Source organism: Fukomys damarensis, unplaced genomic scaffold (genome assembly GCF_012274545.1).
Source record: "Fukomys damarensis isolate Sample0158 unplaced genomic scaffold, DMR_v1.0_HiC HiC_scaffold_12, whole genome shotgun sequence".
In the NCBI taxonomy this organism is placed as follows: Eukaryota; Metazoa; Chordata; class Mammalia; order Rodentia; family Bathyergidae; genus Fukomys; species Fukomys damarensis.
Window position 1 is genome coordinate 43865079 of NW_022900924.1, and position 19508 is coordinate 43884586.

At 33.3% G+C, this 19508-nt stretch overlaps 1 protein-coding gene across 25 annotated transcripts in view; it reads right to left on the reverse strand.

Annotated features, from left to right (window-relative positions):
• Positions 1-19508, reverse strand: part of Dlg1 (discs large MAGUK scaffold protein 1) — a 200423-nt gene that overhangs the window by 77602 nt on the left and 103313 nt on the right. For all 25 annotated transcript variants that reach the window (XM_019207498.2, XM_033762563.1, XM_010624051.3 and 22 more), the window contains 5 exons: positions 12743-12793; positions 9575-9699; positions 7477-7646; positions 6825-6961; positions 2803-2947 (listed from right to left, as the gene is read on the reverse strand). In XM_019207498.2, the coding sequence (XP_019063043.1) occupies positions 2803-2947; positions 6825-6961; positions 7477-7646; positions 9575-9699; positions 12743-12793 (628 nt within the window). The remainder of the gene's footprint in view (positions 1-2802; positions 2948-6824; positions 6962-7476; positions 7647-9574; positions 9700-12742; positions 12794-19508) is intronic.

The window sequence follows — 19508 nt, forward strand, 5'->3', positions numbered from 1 at the left end:
ACACACACACATATATAAATTGAATTTTGGGAAACTTTAACGGTGCTGCCAACTTTGGAAAAAGTCATCCCAATTTACTGTGTTGACTTGGCATTGTACAGAAATGGACAACCATATTGGTCTAGAAATGTTAATTTATTTTTATTTTTTTTTTTTTTCATGTGTACAGGGGTAACACATCATACTAAATATGTAAGGTCATATCTACGTGGGTTTGATTACAGAAACTAATAAAGTATTCTCTAAATAATGAAAAAAAAAATAAGATAAGACTATAAGAGCGAGAAGCAATTTAAATATGTTCAGGGACCATTTTCATCTCCAGAATTAAGGATTATTTTAATGTTACATCATTGCCTTTTCTCTTTTACTTTCCTTTTTAGTTTTATTTTAGGATTCCCTATTTTTAATGTTCATACAGAGATTTCTTTAACTGAAATACCGAATAGTTTCTTTGGTGTGAAAAACTATAATAGTACACAGGATCCTAATGAGATAATTAATAATGTGAAATAGGAAGTAAAGGGCTAAAGGTGTAGGGAAAGTGGGAAGGGTGGGGGAAAGGTAATAAGGGAGAGGAAAAAAATATGAGAAACTGAAAAAATGGAAATAAAGTGTTTGTAAATGGGGAGGGGAGGAGGGGGTGAAGGGAGGGCAGGGACAAGGGGAAAAATGAGAATCAAGACCTATTATGTAAAGGTACAGAATCCCAATGATGAATGTAATTGTATTGTATACCTAGATTGTACCAATAACCTCAATAAAAAGAAAAAAATAAAATAAAGTATTATCTTGCAAACAATCACCTAAGCCGAAGTGGAGGGAAGGATAGTTAGAAACAAATCAAGAAGCTAATACGCTAGGGTTTTGGATAAATCATTTGTGTTGATTTTGGCTATCACTAAGAATATAAAAACATCAAGAAAGAAAATGGGCTAGCACTAAAATCTTCTGGGAATAAAGACAGATTCATGACGAAGACACTAGACAACTATAAAAGTAAATTGAATAGTTTGATAACAATGGCTTCAGGAAGGCAAACACAAAAATCACTTATGTAAAAAAATTTAAAATATAATGCTTTTTAAAAGACCCACAGAATAAACTGTTTATGAATTACATATATAGCATAAGCATGGACTAGAATGATACAATTCATCATTGTCAGAAGAGAGGGGAATAATTAAGATATGATAGGTGAACTAGCAAAGTGAACTATATATAATTTTTTGTAATATTTTATGAATTTGATAATGGATGATAAACAACATCAACAGTGAAGAAATAAATATACGGCCCATATCTACATGGCAAAGTCATGTAATTAGTTCTTTTTAGGACTAACTATTCAATTTTTTAAAGATCAAATTCTTATACATAACAAAGAAGAATTCAATAAAACATTTTTCTCTGCTTAACATATTTGTACTTGAATGCTTGGTCATTATTTGGTACCAATTCTCAATTTGTGGAACAACTGTCCCAAATGTGCATGTGTCTTGAAGACAAAAGCATATTCAAAATATGACTGATACCTGAAATGGTGAATAAAATACATTACTACTGCATCTTTAATCAAAAATAAAAAATACAAAAATCTTTTTATAAGACACCATCTCTGTTCATTAGAAAAGTTGAATACTATTCATAAAATAATTCACTTATACTTGATTAATAAACAGATATGAGAATAAGATGTACTGTCAGAGAATAATAAAGAGATTTCAAAATATAATTTGTATCTAACTTATAGCGACTAGTGATGGTAATGAATTTTAGTTTTAAAATCAGAAATATTGCCATATACAAAAATCACAACTGGGCCAGGGATTTCGCTCAGTGGCACTGCATCTGCCTCATAAGTGCAAGGTCCTGAGTTTGATCCCCCATACCAAAACAAACAAACAAACAAACAAACAAAATCAACTTAAAAAAAGAATAGTCAAAGCAGATTACAAATACATTTTAGATCTTTATTACTCATAGGTTCATTTAATATTACTTCAATGCACAGAATAAAGCTTTCATTTTTCAACCAGCATGAACCTGTTAAAATATATTATAATACTTAAAACATGTAAGAACTGTGCAACAATTCAGTTCCATGCAACACAATTGGGTTGCACATAAATAGGCAATGATGGTGAACCTATGGGATGTGTGCCTCAGCAGGCTGTTACTACTGGAAACTCTAAAGAGTTTGCCCCATCACTGAACTAGAAGCTTAAAGGACAAAGACAGTACCTGTTCTTCTGCAGCTGAGAGTATAGAAAATCCCTTACATCCTAGGAATACTTAAAATTAGTTTTCCAAAGTGCATTCCATAAGCCAGCAGTACAGAGTAGCTTGCTAGTACACTACTTGTTATATTTCTGTGCTTAAGCTAAAAACACATTAACAAGTATTTATATTATTTACAAATACTTTTTGGTGACTCATTTATATAAAACCTTGAGAAACAATGCTTTAAATTATTAAGCAGTAAAGGTGAAAAGGATCCCACCTTATTACAAAAATTCTCACTTAAATAAAAAAAAAAGATTAAAAGGCTTAACAGTCATTTGAAAATGTTTTTACAGGACTGGGGGACTGGGCATTTAGTTCAGTGGCACCGTGCCTGTCTTGTAAGCCAAAGGTCCTGAGTTTAATCCCTAGTACCAAAAAAAAAAGGGGGGGGGGACTTTTTTTTTTTTTTTTTTAAATGTTTAACATTTTTCTATTATATTGGAAACATTTCATTAAAGTATATTACATCTTAAAGAAGTAGGATAAATTTAAGCAAGCTTAAGCAAACAGACTTACAATTGGTGATATCAGGTGGTGCATAGCCATCATTTATGTACATACTTGTGGGTTTTGCCACTTTTAAATAAACAAAATCAGACGTGTTCTTTAAAGCAGTTACTGCTTCTTCATGAGTAACTTCTTCTAAACATACACTATTCACCTAAAATAAAATCACAAGAGACATTTAAAATACTTGCACTTGTTTTCTTGATTTTGGTTAAAAATAATTACAGCAAATCAGGGAGTATCAGGGAGTGATTTAAAGAACATAGAGGTGTGTGGAAAGAAAATACTCAACTTTATTATCTATGATATCAAGAAAGTATACAAACATATTATCTTCCTCTTACTCTTAGGGATTTAGGAATGTAATGTGGGTATACTTTAGTGCTTTAAAGAAATGAGACCATATTAAAACTTGTATTTTGCAAATGGATCTTTAATATTACACTTGATCTTAGCCAAAAGGCCGAGAAGCGATGGATCTTTAATATTAAGTATCTTAGAGACTGTTCCATGTTGGGACAATTTAAAAGAATGCTACACAGTATTCTATTATGTGGTTATACTGTTATTTATTTAAGTTTGGTACTGGCAATGGAACTCAGGACCTTGAGCTTGCAAGCCAGGTGGCAGCACAATGGAGCTAAATCCCTGGTCCTATACTATAATTTATTAAACTACTCTCAAATTAATAGACATTTAAATTGTTCTCCAAAATGGCTTGTTAATTCACACATTACCAGATTACTCATCTACTTAGACCTTTGTTAGCACTGAGTATCATAATTTACAAGGTCTGTAATATGAGTGTTTTACTTTCTCTGTACATCAAATTGTTTATTTTTAAATTTATTTTTGGGTCTCACTATGTAGTTGAGACTGACCTTGAACTCACTATGTAGCCCAGGCTGGTCTTGAACTCACAGCAATCCTCCTGCCTCAGCCTCCCAAGTGCTGGGATTACAGGAGTGCACCACCATGCCCGGCCTACATCAAATTATTTAAATTTGTATTTCCACTGTCAGTAATAAGTTTTACCCCAATTTTTTATTGTCTATTCATTTATCTTCTGCAAAGAAATATAAATAAATGTAGATACTAATGTATATCCTGCCAATTTGCTGAACTTGTTTATTAGTTCTATTAATATGTTTGCGTGATTTTTGTTCATGTATGTGTGTGTGACTGTCACCTACAAATACAATTTTACTTTGTTCTATTCTTCTTCGCTACTCAGGCAGGGCTGGCAAATGTTCTTACCCTTAAGCTATAATCTTTTACTTTTTGGTACCAGAACCTTGTGCTTGCCAGGCAGGTTCTGTATTGCTGAGCTACATTCCTGGTCCTACATTCTATTCTTAACGTCTTTTATTTTTCTGTTCTTAATGCTCTGGCCAGAATTTCCAAGATAACACTGAATAGAGGTAGTCATCTTGTTTTTATTTTCAGGAATTTGTTCATTTCATTGAAATTAGGATTTAGCTCAGTGGTGCTGCGCCTGACTGGAAAGCACAAGGTCCTGACTTAGATCCCTAGTACTGGGGGGAAAAACTGACAATGGAGAATTTCCAATGATTTGACCAAAAATTTTTTAAAGTCATAAAAGAATCATAATTTCCTCCACTGATTATTAATATAGTTTTGCAAGGTTTCAACAGGGTGGTTATTTTTATAATTTATACTACCATGCAAAGGGAGGGCAGCTTGCATTTTGAAATACATACCTGTTCCTTTAATGGCCTACAATGAGCCATAACAGATCCTCATATTCATATCCTTATAAAAATACCTTCCAATATGTACTCATCTTGCGTGGAAACACAGCTAGCTTTTAGCCAAAGAGATAGAGTAACTCTTGAAAAGAGAGGATTGGTAACTCCCACACACTAGGGCTTGTCCTCTTAGAAAGCTCGTTCTTGGAACCTGCTCATCATACTGTGAAAAGTCTGATTAGCCTTGTGGAGAAGCCTTTGGAGAATTAAACATCTGGCTAAAGCCCCACTTGGGCTTCCAGTTGACAGGCAACAATTACCATGTGTGGGCCAACTTGGAAGCAGACTGTCCCTGGTTGAGCCACCACAGCTGACATTATGTGGGAGTATGGACAAGCTGTCCTTGCTAACTTCTACCAGAGTTGCAGAACTATAAGCAAATACATGATTAATGTCATTGCAGCCATTAAATTTCTGTGTTTTCTTATGCTGTATTAGATAAATAAATACAAAAAATGACAATATTTACTGAGGGAGTCAATGTGTAGTGTAAAAGAAAGAGGATGATCCCCATTAGGTAGGCTTGACAGCAAAGTTACTTGGCCACTTATGAAACAGTCTTAACCTAAACAGTGACATCAGAAGTGAGCACTGATAAAGAAAATGTATAAGGACTGAATTCTAGATCACTTTAATACTTAAAAGTTAGGGAGATGAGTAAACACCAGAAAAAGAGAATGAGGAGTACTGAGTAAGAAAAATAGAAAGACAGAGTGACTGTCAAGCAAAATCAACAGGTTTGGAGAAGGAAGAAAGTGTGTCAAATGGCAGACAATTACGATGAGGATTGAAATTGATAATTTCAGAGTAATAAGACAAATGCCTCAATTAAAAGTGGATTTGAAAGATATTCAGAGTCCTGCTGTGATGATAAATCAGCACATGATGCTGGCTCCCAACCAACAAAATTCGTTCTATAGAAACCTTAAATAAAAAACATGGCATCCATGAAATTAAAAAATTAAAGTGAGAAACACAGTGGTGATGGAAAATTGTTTAGATGGGTGTGGGTGTAGACAGCAATACAAAAAAGGTGTTGCTTGTAGCTTGGGGAAAGACTGGCAGACACAGCTGAGGGAATATGTTAGAGAAAAATAGTTCAAGTGATGCTGTTTACATTTCCCCATCACCTTAAAAAATATATCCTTATTGCAAGAATAAGCAGTACTTGGCAGGATGAAGAACAAAGGAATCTTTTATATATTGCTGATGGAAATGCCAAGTTTTATAAGCAGTCTAAAAGACAGTAAGATGGTGTTTTTTGTTTTGTTTAAAAATAATTCTATTAAGAGAATACCAAACAATTCAGCAATTTCCATGCTTAGGTAGAGTCAATGAAACTACTGCACACGTTTATCAGAACACACTGCAGCTCTTCCTAGCATAATTACTCTTAATACCAAAAGAAGAAGCCAACCTATCACTGTTGGCTTCACTTGAGCCCTCCTGATCCAGGTCTTGGCAGCTTGTTCAGCAGGATGACAAAAAGTCCTGGTTCCTACTGCTCTCATTTTGTCTCCTATCATTACCAGTTCTCTTAGCTTCTGGCAAGGTCTGGGCATGGCCAGTGTCCCAAACCATGAGAGATATGAACACATCAGAGGCTAGTATCTGGCCTGTTGTTTTTCTGAGACATAAAGGAAGTGAGGAAATTGCGGGGGGGAGAAAAGGGGAAAGAATGAAAAAGTGGGGACTGGTAGATGAAATGGAAAATAAAGATAATATCAGAATCACTTTTCAGGTTTTGATAAAGCAAGGCTAAAATTCAATCATTTAAATGTCACTTAATGGATCAAACATCTAAATATTAAAACAGAAACACTAAATCTGCTGGAAGGGAAAAAAGGGTAGCACTTTTGAGGACATAGGGGTAGGCAACGACTTCATGAACAAAACCCAAACTGCACGGGAAATAATGCAAAGAATCAACAACTGGGATCTCATCCTATTAAAAAGCGTTTGCACTGCAAGAGAAATTACCAACAGAATGAAGAGACAATCCACAGAATGGGAAAGCATTTTATTCAGTAGCCCCTCAGATAAAGGACTATAACATACAAAGAACTGAAAAAAATTAGAGCACCCAAATTTAAAGATCCAATCCAAAAATGGGCATCTCAAATGAAGAAATAGAAATACCAAATAAATACATGAAAAAAATTCAACATCACTCATGTGAGAGATGCAAATTAAATTCCAGTGACTGTCAGGAAAAAATACACACCAAAATGACTTTTAAAACAACAGATTTCATATACTTACTGCTAGAAGTTTATCTCCAATCTGAAGTTTACCATCCTTATGTGCTGCACCCCCTTCAATTATTTTGGTTACATAGATGCTATTATCCCCAGGAATATGCTGATTTCCAACACCTCCAGCAATGCTGAATCCAAGACCTATTTGCAAAACAGTAGTTTCAGATTCTCATCAATAAAAATGGTTATGAAAATCACATGGAACTTAAATTATAAATTTATACATACGTGTGTTTTTACAGCAGTAAAATGTGTAATAGTGGCCAGGCGTGGTGGCACATACCTGTAACCCTAGCATCTGGGAGGCAGAGGCAGGAGGATCGCTGCAAGTTTGAGGCCAGCCTGGATACATAATGAGTTCAAGGCCAGCCTGAACTACAAAGGGAGACCTTGTCTCAATCCCCCCTCCCAAAGTGCAATAGTGTACATAAATTACCATAAGAACTTTTCAAATGTTGCAATCTTGGTAGGAACAGACATCTAAAATTTTGCTGAGGACACAAAATTAGTAGAAATACGAAAAATTCTACAGTCAAATTCTGTTGAAGATTACCAATTACTGTTGATCTCAGGATGTATGTAAAGAATGGGTTCAAAGTTGTATTTAAGGGAAATTTCTTATTTCACAATCTGTCTTAGTATGAATTCCCACATACCTTTAGGACCTTTAATGAGCTTTATTTCCATTACTTTTTCCGAGACTGGTTTCCGTCTTTTTACATACAAACGTACAATAGACCCTGCTTCTTTCAATGCTTCAACTGCTTTGCTATGTGTCACATCACGAACATCTGCTTCATTTACTCGCAGTATACAGTCATTTACCCTGAGAAAAGTTAAATGTTTAAAAACTTAAATATTAGTATTTTACTTTACCACTTTGTTATTTTCATTTTTAAGGTAAAAAGAATTATTTAACCAGGAAAAAAAAAATACATGAAGGTACATGTAAAAATACAGTATTTTCCAAAAGCCAGCAAAAGGAATAAAACAAATAGTGCTAATAATTGATTACACAAAAGTATTAAATATTTGCATGCCTACAGTGGGGGAGGGCACAAAGATACTTTGTGAAAGTAACAAACATTTACTTGGCACCAACCACATGCTAGGTACTTCCTTAGTGTTTTAACACTTAAATAACAACCTGGAATTTCATAGATGAGAAACTAAAGCACAAGTTTAACTTTTCCAAGGTCATCCAGATAATAACTGACAGAGCTATTATTTACAGTTAAGAAAAATGAGGCTCAAAGAGATTGATACTTAAGATCATAGTGATAGGGTCAAAGCACATTAAGTCATGAATTCATGGAAAAATAAATTTGGGAAGGTGGGTATTGGGGACTAAACCTGGGGCCTTCACACTGAGATACATCCCCAGTCTTTTCTTTTCTTTTGGTACTGGGGAATGAACTCGGGACCTTACACTTGTGAGGCAGGCAACGACACCACTGAGCTAAATCCCCAGCATTTGTTTTTTAAACAGGGACTTTTCAAGATGCTATTTTCAATCCTCTTGCTTCAACCTCCCAGAGTGCTTGGAGTACAAGTATATATCACTATGCCTGGCTCCAAAAATAATTTTTTACATGTCTTTTCCATCCTAGATATTAGAATTAAACTCACACAAAGTTTAGTTCAAAGGTTTGTTAGGTAAATAACTGATAATTTGACATGGTCATAAATTTTTTAAAAGTTTGACTTGTTCCTAGTCCTAACCTTTCTCCCTAGATTGGTCTTAGTTTTGACTGCATAGTATTCCGTTAGGAGAAAATAATCACCTCAAATTAGTATGGAGGAAAACAAAACACAATTAAAATATTATAACTGGTCCTGACAAGCCTCTCTATTTAATTAATTTTCTTTAGAGGAAAGAAATTCTACTCTCAAAGCAACAATACCTTGGTACTATAGGGATGTTCAGTAAAACAAAGAGAACCATATTAATTTTTATGTGAGCAACACAAATAAAAAAACAGTAACAGAATCAAGAAGTAAATGCCTACATTTCCATAAATATTAAATTCTTCATTTTTTTCATTAATATTTACTGGTCACATCCAGTGAAACCCAAAAAATGAACAGCTACATCATATATTAAAAGGGTATTAACAGACAATATAAAATCCTTAGCTTTACAATATCAGTCTGTTATAATACACAAACATAAAATCACCACCAAAGAAACAGGAAAGGTGCCATCATTTATGGCCAAAGGAAATTACAAACTCTGCAACAGTTAACTTCCAAAATAGAATACTAGTTAAATAAAAGATTAATGTTAAAATGTATTAATTTAATTAAAATTTACATGTACTTTATTTTTTGTGGTATGGGATATAAAAATCATAAATATATATATATATATTTTTTTTCTTTTTGTTTTGTTTTCCTTGAATGAGTTTGTATACTGTACATGTTTCCCAACAAGAAAAGAAATGGAAAATAATTTGTGAATATACTAGAAATTATAAAGGGTATCTACACATTTGTTCACAAGCATTTAAACAATATTTATTATTCGAAATACTGTAAAACCTAACATAAATTTATTTAAGACTAAATTCCTAAATGAAAAGAGGGAAGCAATGCTAGTAACAAAATTTCTTATTCATCTGAATGCTGTTTGACCATTTACATTACATTAGTTTATATGACAGTGTTTCTTATTTTATTTATCCCTCTTCCAGTAAGCTTCAAGAGAAGTCCACAAAATTGATTCAATGTCACAACATAAAGTACAAACCATACCGCAATCTTCCATCTTGGGCAGCTGCTCCCCCTGTGATAATTTTGGTAATGAAAATACTTGAGTCATCTCCAATGTGTGGGTTGTCTGTACCTCCTGCAATGCTGAAACCAAGCCCTGAATTTCCCTGGGGAGGGAAGGAAGAAAAAAAAAATCAAGAATTATCTTTTTCTTTTTTTGGTACCAGGAATCAAACTCAGGGCCTCCCAGTTGCCAGGCAGGCACTGTGCTGCTGAGCTACATTCCCGGTCCAAGAATTATCTTTATTGAGAAGTTCTTGTCATTGTAGGACTAGAAACTGTATTGAAATAGGAAACATAACATAGCAAGGTGCATATGTGAGTAACATGAACATTCTCAATTAAATACACATACTCTCAATATACAGAAAATCCTTTCAGAAGCCTTATAAATCAGTAGGTGAGGCTAAAGAAAATGTACCCAGTACTTCTGAAGCTAGTCTCCAGGTCCTTCTTTAAAAGTATGTGCAATTTGTCAAGTCATCCCTCTGCAGAGGTGTCACTCACTACACATTCCTTTCTTTTAGATTGCACCTCTTCCATGTTTGGAAGGAAAAATTTCTCCTAAGAGACACACACTGAAGTGATGCTTCTCCTCCCATTATTTCTCAGTTGGTCAAACCAATATATTATTTCAACCTTTAAAAAAAAGGGTGGTAGTGGGGTTCTCCTGTTAACTTTGTCATTAGTTTAATTTTAAAGGACAAAATTGGAACTACTAAATAACAGCTACCACCAGTCATGCTTAACCAAGATACCTAGATATCAAAAGGTATTTGTTTGTATTGAAAGCCCAAATTGATAATTTAATTGGTAGCTTTCTTGATAGCAAAGTAAACTGATGAAGCAGGTCACAAGGCTCATTTTTTAAAACTGGAGAAGCTGAATTTCTGAGTATTTTCTTTACAGAAAGGGTTTTACTACTACAAAAGTCTTCTGGGCTACTGACCTAAGGAATGGTATTTAGAGATGTTTGCTTTTGCTTTCATGCAATTCAAGTAAGTGGATATATTTGGACCCATTACTTAACCAATTAGTATTAAAAGGCTTAAATATCCAGTGTACTGCTTTGTTCTAAAATTCTAATTTGATAAAAACAAAAACAAAAAAACAACGAAAAATTTTTGGTTTAAACTCTTGAATCTGAATTATACTATCACCAGATTGTGGGAGGTAACCATATTATTTAGGTACTCAAGTTCTTCAATAAGTGAAAAATACAAGGTACAGTCCTAAGTTTTACTGAGATTTAAAAAGGATGAAAAAGAAAAAATTAGAAGCTAAGAGATATCATAAAATATTGTATTAAAATATATACATTAATATTGTGTTTACTTAAATGTTACTCAGACATCTACCTAACTTGAGCAGGTGATCTTGATTTAAGGAAACAGTCAATAAAAATTGATTTTACATGTAAAAGATCCTCTCAGGTCTATTTATTTTTTACAGTGTCTCTTCTGGCTTTAATTACAAATTTAATTATCTAAGATTTTAGTTTTAAGTATACAGGCATTCATCTAGGAAATTTACTTATGTGGAACATTTAATTTCCCAGAACTACTGGCCAGACAAGGTGGCATTATTTTTAAAAAATGTATACGATGGGCCAAAATGTGTCTTTTTTTCCCCCATTAAGCTTACTGATACATTTTAGGTATAAAATACAGTTCCAATCATCATTGGGATCTTGTACCTTCACATAATGTATCCTGGTTCTTATTTTTTCCATTCCTCTGCCCTCCTGTCACCCCCTCCACCCTTCCCTATTTACAAAGACTGTTTCCATTTTTCCCTTTTCTTGTATTTTTTCTTTTCCCTTCTTTCTTTCCCCTACTTCTTCCATTTTCCCTACTCCTTTAGACCATTTCTTTCTATTTCATATTACCAATTATACATTTCGATCCTTATTTATACTTTTAGTTTTTCATATCAGAAGAACTATTAGGTATTTACATGTGTGTCCTATTTATTTCACTTAAAGAGTATGGCCTCAATGTGCATCCATTTAGCTCAAGGTGGCATTTTTTTTTTTTTTTGGTACCAGGGATTGAACTTGGGTCCTTGTGTTTGTAAGGCAGGCCACCAAACCGCTGAGCTAAATCCCCAGCCCTTCAAGGCAGCATTATTAAAATTCAGTATAAATTGAATGCAGACTTCTGGTTTTCATTGTTGTTTATTTTGCAGTGCTGGGGATTGAGTTCAAGACCTCATGCATGGTAGGCAACAAGCACTCCACTGCTGAGCTACATACATCCTCACCCTTAAACAGATGAACTGTATTCATTCTTTTTCCTTCTAAATGTAGATATTCTTTTTTTTTTTTTTTTTTTTTTTTTTTTGGTACCAGGAATCAAACTCGGGCCCTTTCACTTGAGAGACAGGCAGTGGAACCACTGAGCTAAATCTCCAGCCCCAAATGTAGATATTCTTAAATACATATCTTAAGAAACTTTCCATATCTTAACTGCACCCTTAAGGTATTTACCATTAGAACTATTTTGCTAGGAAATAAAACTGATGCAATGCTAGTTACTATCATATTACTTAAAATGACTACTAAAGGTATGAAAATAATACAACAAAATTAAAGAGAAATTTGAGAAACTGTTATAGCCTAAGGAGACAAAACTAGGTGTAATGTGAATTCCTAGATGGGAACCTGGAATAAGAAAACATAAAAACTAAGGAAACAGGAATAAAGTTTAGTTCAATTAATAACAATGCATTTTGGTTCATTAGCTGAAATATATATACTCTAATAATGTAAAATATTGACAATAGCAGAGGATGAGATCGGGGAAATGGGAATTCTTTGTGTTATCTTTACAACAACCTTTTGGTAAATCTAAAACTATTTTAAAATTATCTAACAAAAGGATATTAGTGAAATAAAAACTTTCAGAAAATACCACTGCTCATTTTATGATTTGAGAACTTACAAGAGGAAATATTACATTTTTCTGTTTCTGAAAGATTCTTCACTAGGAGCTCTATGACTGAGCAATGCATTGTAAAGTTCTTTAAAACAGATTAAGGGCCGGGGATTTAGCTCAGTGGTTCTGCAGCCTGCTCTGCAAATACAAGGACTTGAGTCCTTTAACCAAAACCCCCCCAAAAAAACAGATTAGGATAATTAATAGTTTTTACCCTTTCAAGTGTGATTTCTTCATATTCATAATCTGCATCAGTGCCATTAACCTAGTGAGGGAAAAAAGAAGTAGCTCAGAAATTCAGAGTAAAAAAATTTGAAATGGCAAGATAATTTTTGCATGATTTCTTAATGAAAACCTGTTAAATGTGACAGTGATCAAATAAAAGAGCTTCATTTTAACAATTTTAGAGATGTTCAAGAAATGAAAGAGTATAAATGTGTCTATACTGACATTTAACGGTATTATGACTTTCAAATTCAGGAAGGGTATTTTTAGCTTTTACTATTACTGAACTCTTTTTCCTCTGCCTTGATACACACGTCTAATGTTGAAAACTCTTCCTAATCTGAATACAACTTCTCTGAAATCCACTTCTTCATTTTCATTACATTGCCAATGAATACAACTCACCCAATCGTTTAACTATTTCCCATTGCCCAAATCATTCTAAGTGGTTTAAACAGACAAATCTTTTTAAAAAGCCCAGACTAATCAACATTTCCAAACCTTTCAAAAATTCAATTTTTTCTAGAAATATTCCAACTATACGGCCTGGTAATCAAACTTTGCATGAAGCTATCTACCATTTATTCCTAACATAAATACCCATATCTCACCTCTTTCTTTTCCCACATATCAATCCATGTGAACATCTCTTCTTCCTATTACATATTATATTGTGCAATTTCCTATCCCTATATATGAACTTTAACAGTCACAAATTTCACTGTTTTACATAAAGTCAGATTCACCATCCAAGATCTTGCTTACAAGTTAGAGACCAAGCATTTTTTCTTATTCCATTTTCTCTCCTTAAAGAAGTAACTTGCATGGTAAGGGCTGATGAAGGCTAAGGAATTAGTTTAACCTGGGTTCGAATCCTTGCTTTAAAATATCAACTGACAAGCTGGGCAAAATATTAAACATTAATAGGAGACTGTAAAAGGAACTGACCAATTAATTTCTGAAAATGTCTCACATCTTTCATTTCACACACTCTTCTGCAATAGGATTAAATCATCCTACCATAAAGGGGAGTCTACTGCCTCTCCTTTTGATCTAGGCAAGCCCTGTGACTACTTCTGATAAAAAATATGTGGCACCAATAATGCTGTGCAGTTTCTGAGGTTATGTCATAGGATACCTTGTAATATCTGCTTTTGTCTAAGTATTCATTTAGTAGATCCAAGGTAGCTATAATGTGAGTTAATTCAAACAGCTTACAGGGGAGCCAAACAGAGGAGAACCAAGCCATGTGATGAGGTTATTCTGGACCTTCTAGCCTTTTCCAGTGCCAACTCAAAACTGAATAAAGCAGGACGACCCAGTTAAACCAGGAAAATTATGGGAAATAATAACCACTGTTCTTTTAAGCAGTAGATTTTAGGGTGGCTTGTTATGTAGTGACAGATAACCAGAATAGACATAACAAAACCCATGTAAGCTACTTTGGTTTCTTCACCACTGTAAGAAAGTAGGTCTATTATAGGCACTACAGTTCTTTTCTTGGAGCTGCTGAAACTTATCTCTACTGCCTGAGTTTTCAGTTCTAATTCTTGTGGTGCTCATGGGCACCAACTCAATTACTACTTATTTCTCTTTTTACTTAAAGACATTTCTCCCCTCTAGTTTTAGAGATGATGTATATAGGAGCATTTATAACTTTTTATATATAATTTCTATGCATCTAGGATACAGAGGTACTGAAATATCCTGTCAACATGAGTGGAAGTCCTTTTATATAAGTAAAAATAAAATGATATTCAGCTACTATATTTTTTTATCATCTTTTTTTACATGGATTTGCTAAATCCATCAATCTTTAGTGATTTCAACACAATGAATAAATCAATCACATTCTATGCTGTTACTTTCTGCTTCTATGTTGAACAATTCTTTATTTTCTTTAGAAAAAAGTTTTTTGGGCTGGGGATTTAGCTCAGTGGTTCCACCACCTGCTGTGCAGGCATAAGGTCCCGAGTTTGATCCCTGGTACCAAAAAAACAAAAAAAACCAACCCCAACAACAACAAAAAAACCTCACATCTAAACTAAAAGTTTTTTTTGACTCAAATGCTCAATTCATTTCTGCTTATTCTTTTGTCTTTAGAAACATCCATTAAAATTCATAAATTTTCCCAGCACATGGGTTTGGTCAAATCCCACAACTGTTGCACTGGGCTTATTTTTGTTTGTTTATTTCTAAATAGGCTGGAAGTTTTTTTTGCAAAATATTTCCAAGTAATTGTGCTTATAATGTCCTTTTATTAACATGAAAATTTTGGTTTTGAGGTCTTATGATTTCTGCTTTAAGGAAAAAGTACATAGATTTTCATAAGCCTACAAAGTCAGTAAATATTCCTGCTAATTAATTTAATGCCAAGTCATGATGTAGGTTTCAAAGTAGCACAGAATGATTTTTTTTTTTCCAGCTTTAATTGAGTTTATTGGTACATTTTAGGGATACAGTACAGTTACATTCATTGTTGGGATCATGTACACAGAATGATTTTAAAAGGTAAAAAGTGAACAGGCCATATAGACTCCTAGAAATCTTATTTCTCAATCTTCACTAATTTAAACCATCTGATAATTTCAAATATAAAGACAATTCAGTAGCATTAAATACATTCATACTAGGCTAGGGACTAAAGAGTACATTCTCAAAAACATTGTTTTTTGGTGTGATGAAAACATTTAATATCTATTCTTTTAGTGAAGTACACATAATTATTAACTGTAGTTGCCATGCTGTACTAAAGAACTCCTGAACTTACTCCTCAGTCTAACTGAAATTTTATATCCTATGACAAACATCTCCCCAATCCCTTCCCCTCTCAACCTTGGCCCCTGGCAACCACTATTCTATTTTCTGTTTCTTTGAGTCTGACTTTTTAGGATTCCACATTAAGTGAAATTATTCAGTATTTAACTTTCTGTGCTTGGCTTATTTCACCTAGTACAATGTCCTCTAGGTTTACCCCTTTTATGGCAAATGACAGGATTTCCTCCTTTTAATTGCTACATAGTATTACACCACACACACACACACACACACAATTTTTTCTTTATTGTTCATCTGTTGAAAAGACACTTAGGTGTTCCCATAACTTGGCTATTGTGAATAATGCTACCATGAAAACAAGAGCACATATATCTTTGCCATAGTGATTTCATTACATTTTGGATATGTATCTAGAAGTGGGACTGCTGGAGCATATGGTAGTTCTCATTTTACTTTTCTGGGAATTCTCCATACTATTTTCCATAATGGACATGCCAGGTTACACTCCCACCAACAGTGTACATACAAAGGTTCCCTTTTCTCCACACTCTCACCAACATTGATTCTTTTTTTTTTTTTTTTTTTTTTTTTTTTTTTTTTTGGTATGGGGATCAAACTCAGGACCTTGTGAGGCAGGCAGTGGCATCAATGAGCTAAATCCCCGGCCCAACACTCACTAATTCTTGTATTTTGATAATACCCACTAAAATGGTGTGAAGTGATATCTCATTGTGGTTTTAATTTGTTCCCTGATAATTATTTTTGCTGAGTAATTTTTTCAATTATTTGTTGGCTGTTTGTAATATGTCTTTTCAGGTCCTTTGTCCATTTTTAAATTAGGATATTTGTCTTCTTGTTATTGAGTTTTTGAGTTTCTTATGTTGTTTGGCTATTTTTCCTTATTAGATTTATGGCTTGCACATACTCGTCTCTGTGCTCTGACAACTATTTCCTTTGCTGAACAGAAGCTTCATGTAATCCTATTTGTCTATATTTGCTTTTGGGGTCACACCTAAAATATCTTTTCTCAGCTCAGCAACAACAAGATTTCCCCCCTACCTTCTAAAAGTTTTACAGTTTCAGTTCTTAACACTTCAATAGTTAATCCATTTTGAGATGATTTCTGCATATGGGGTAAGACAGAGCCCAATTTCATTCTTTTGACATATGGATGGTTATTTTTTTCCAACATCATTTATTAAAGAGGCTATCTTTTATCCATTGTGTGATCCTGACATCCTTGTCGAAGATCAGATGACTAAATACATGGACTTCTGGATTCTCTGTGTCTGTGTTTGTTTTAGTTCCAGTAAGATGGTGTTTTGCTTACTGCAATTTTGTAGATTTTGAGATCAGGTAGTTCAGACTGTTTTGGCTATTTGGAGTCTTTTGTGATTCCCTATGAATTTCAGAAGTGTATTTTCTATTTCTGTGGAAAAAATCATTAGGATTTTGATAGGAATTAAACTGAGTTTGCAGACTGCTTTGGGTAGCGTGCATGGATAGCTTAACAATATTATTTTTTTCAAATCCATGAATACAAGACATTTTCCCCTTTATGTTATACCTTTAGTTTTTTTCATGACTGTTTTATGGTTTCCACTGTACAGATCTTTTACTTCTTTGGTCAAGTTTATTTAAACTAAGTATTCTTCTTGTTTATTTTAGGTGCTGTTATAAATGGCATAAAATGAAAGAGGAGATATTACATAAATACAAAGGACCATAAGAGACTTCTATATGCCAAAAAACTGGTAACCAAAAAGAAATGGATATATTTTTAGAAACATATACCTACCAAGTCTAAATTATAAGTTACAAATCTAAATGGACCAACAGCAAGAATGAGTAAGAGAAAACAAAACCAACAAAAACCCATTAAAGAAAACCCCAAAGTAAAGTGAATGGTCTAATGACCAAATTCTATGAAACATTTAAAAGAACAAATACTCATGCTTCTCAAACTCTTTCAAAAAATTGAAGAGGAAATTCCAAATTTTTCTTAAAAGTCTTCCAAACTCATTTTACCCTCGCTTAGCTTTGAATGGTATTATGCCAAATTTACAGATAAGGCTGGAGAAAATGTCAATATATTATCTTGCTGCTCTGTAACAAGATCTGTTCTCTGCTTACATTCTTTCAAATTACTCAGTAAAGTTTAAATAGTTTTCTTGTAAACTCTATATTTCCTTTTTTTGCTGATTGACTGGTATTTCACATATCTATTAATACGGTTTATGGACCCATATTTCCAAATGGTGGTTGTTCACACACTGAAATAGCACTGATTACATAATTTTTAAAATTGTACAAGTTTCTTCCTTTTAATACAACTGATTTAATTAATGGTACACATATGCCATAAAAAAAAAATTTAGAATACAGATGCCATTTGGTCCAAAGTCTTTAATTTACTAATTAATTATCTGTTGTTTAGGTTCAGTTCAGTAATACGTTTCTGACTATAAAGTAACATATTAGCATTAAAGATATTGTCTATCAATATTCATATGACTCATCATGGCACATCTTAATGCATAATCTCAGGCAATTAAAACCCTCAAAGCCTATACAACTACAAAGTAAAAATTTAAATATGTACCAGGGAATAGAAAATGTTCTTCCTAATGAAAAATTAACATAATAAAAAAGTAAAAACTCCTAAAGGGTTAGATGAAAATTTTTTCTAAACAATGAATTTTGGTTGGTTTAAAAATATTGTAGTTATCAATTATCTCATATGGGTAAAAAGTGAAGTTCTCAATATGTAAGAAACCTACCAAACTCCAACTGAATGAATGTTCTTAGCCTTTATTCTTTAGTCTGTCTTGAGAAAAATAAACACAAGGGAGAAAGATGGAGATTACAGTGGTACCTCAGTTCATGAATGCTTTTGTTTGTTAATAATTTTTTGTAAATAGAAGTGCTTGGAAAAATTTTTGTTTCTGTTTGCAAACGGCATCAGGTGACAAACAAAACCATGGTCATCTTTCCCTCACAAATACAAACATAGCAATCTTTCCCAAAATTGTAGAACAAAGAGCTCATTAATCAAGGGTACCACTCTAAATTATTTCAACAATTTACTTCATTTTCTTCTCTTTAATGGAAACAATGAAGAACTCTAAAATTTAGTGCTTAATCTTGTTCTCCTTTAACATTTTTACTATCTAAGGATCACACAGGGATGGAGAGAAAATTATACTCAATGTAGATGAAACTATGTCAATTAATACTTAAAATTAAGGATTAATATACTTAGTCGAGAAAAACAGCTTTTTCCCAAAGAATCAAGAACTTACAATAATTTTCATTCTTACCACATTTATTAAATATAGTAAGAGGGGTAAACCAGGACCAATTAGGCAGGGGAGAAAAATAAGACATCCAGATTGAAAAAGAAGTAATAGTGTCTATTTGTAGATAGTTTGCTTTGTGCATAAACATTCAAAGGAATCAACACCACAGACCATTAGAGCTAATAAATGAGTTCAGCAAGTTTCAAGATAAAAGATCAATAACTAAGGTCAGTTACATTTCTACTTACTAGCAACGCAAAATTTAAAAATAAAATTAAGGGAAAGTGTCACTTACAATATCATCAAAAGAATAAACCACCTAGGAATAAATTTAACCAAAGAGTGTAAGACTTGTATATCTCAAACTGCAAAACATGACTGAAAGGAATTAAAAATGAACTCAAGTGTATCAAAGACTTAAATTTAAGAGCTAAAACTATAAAAATCTTAGGAGAAGATGAAAATCTCTATAGCTTTGGACTAGGCAATGTCTTCAAGATACCAAAGGCGACAAAAGAAAAATATATAAATTTAACTGATGTATTTTAAAAAGATATTATCAAGAATGAGAGGGCCAGGGATTTGGCTCAGTGGTTCTGCTGCTTGCCTCGAAAGCACAAGGGCCTGAGTTTGATTCCGAGTACAAAAAAAAAAAAAAAAAAAAAAAAAAAAAAAAAA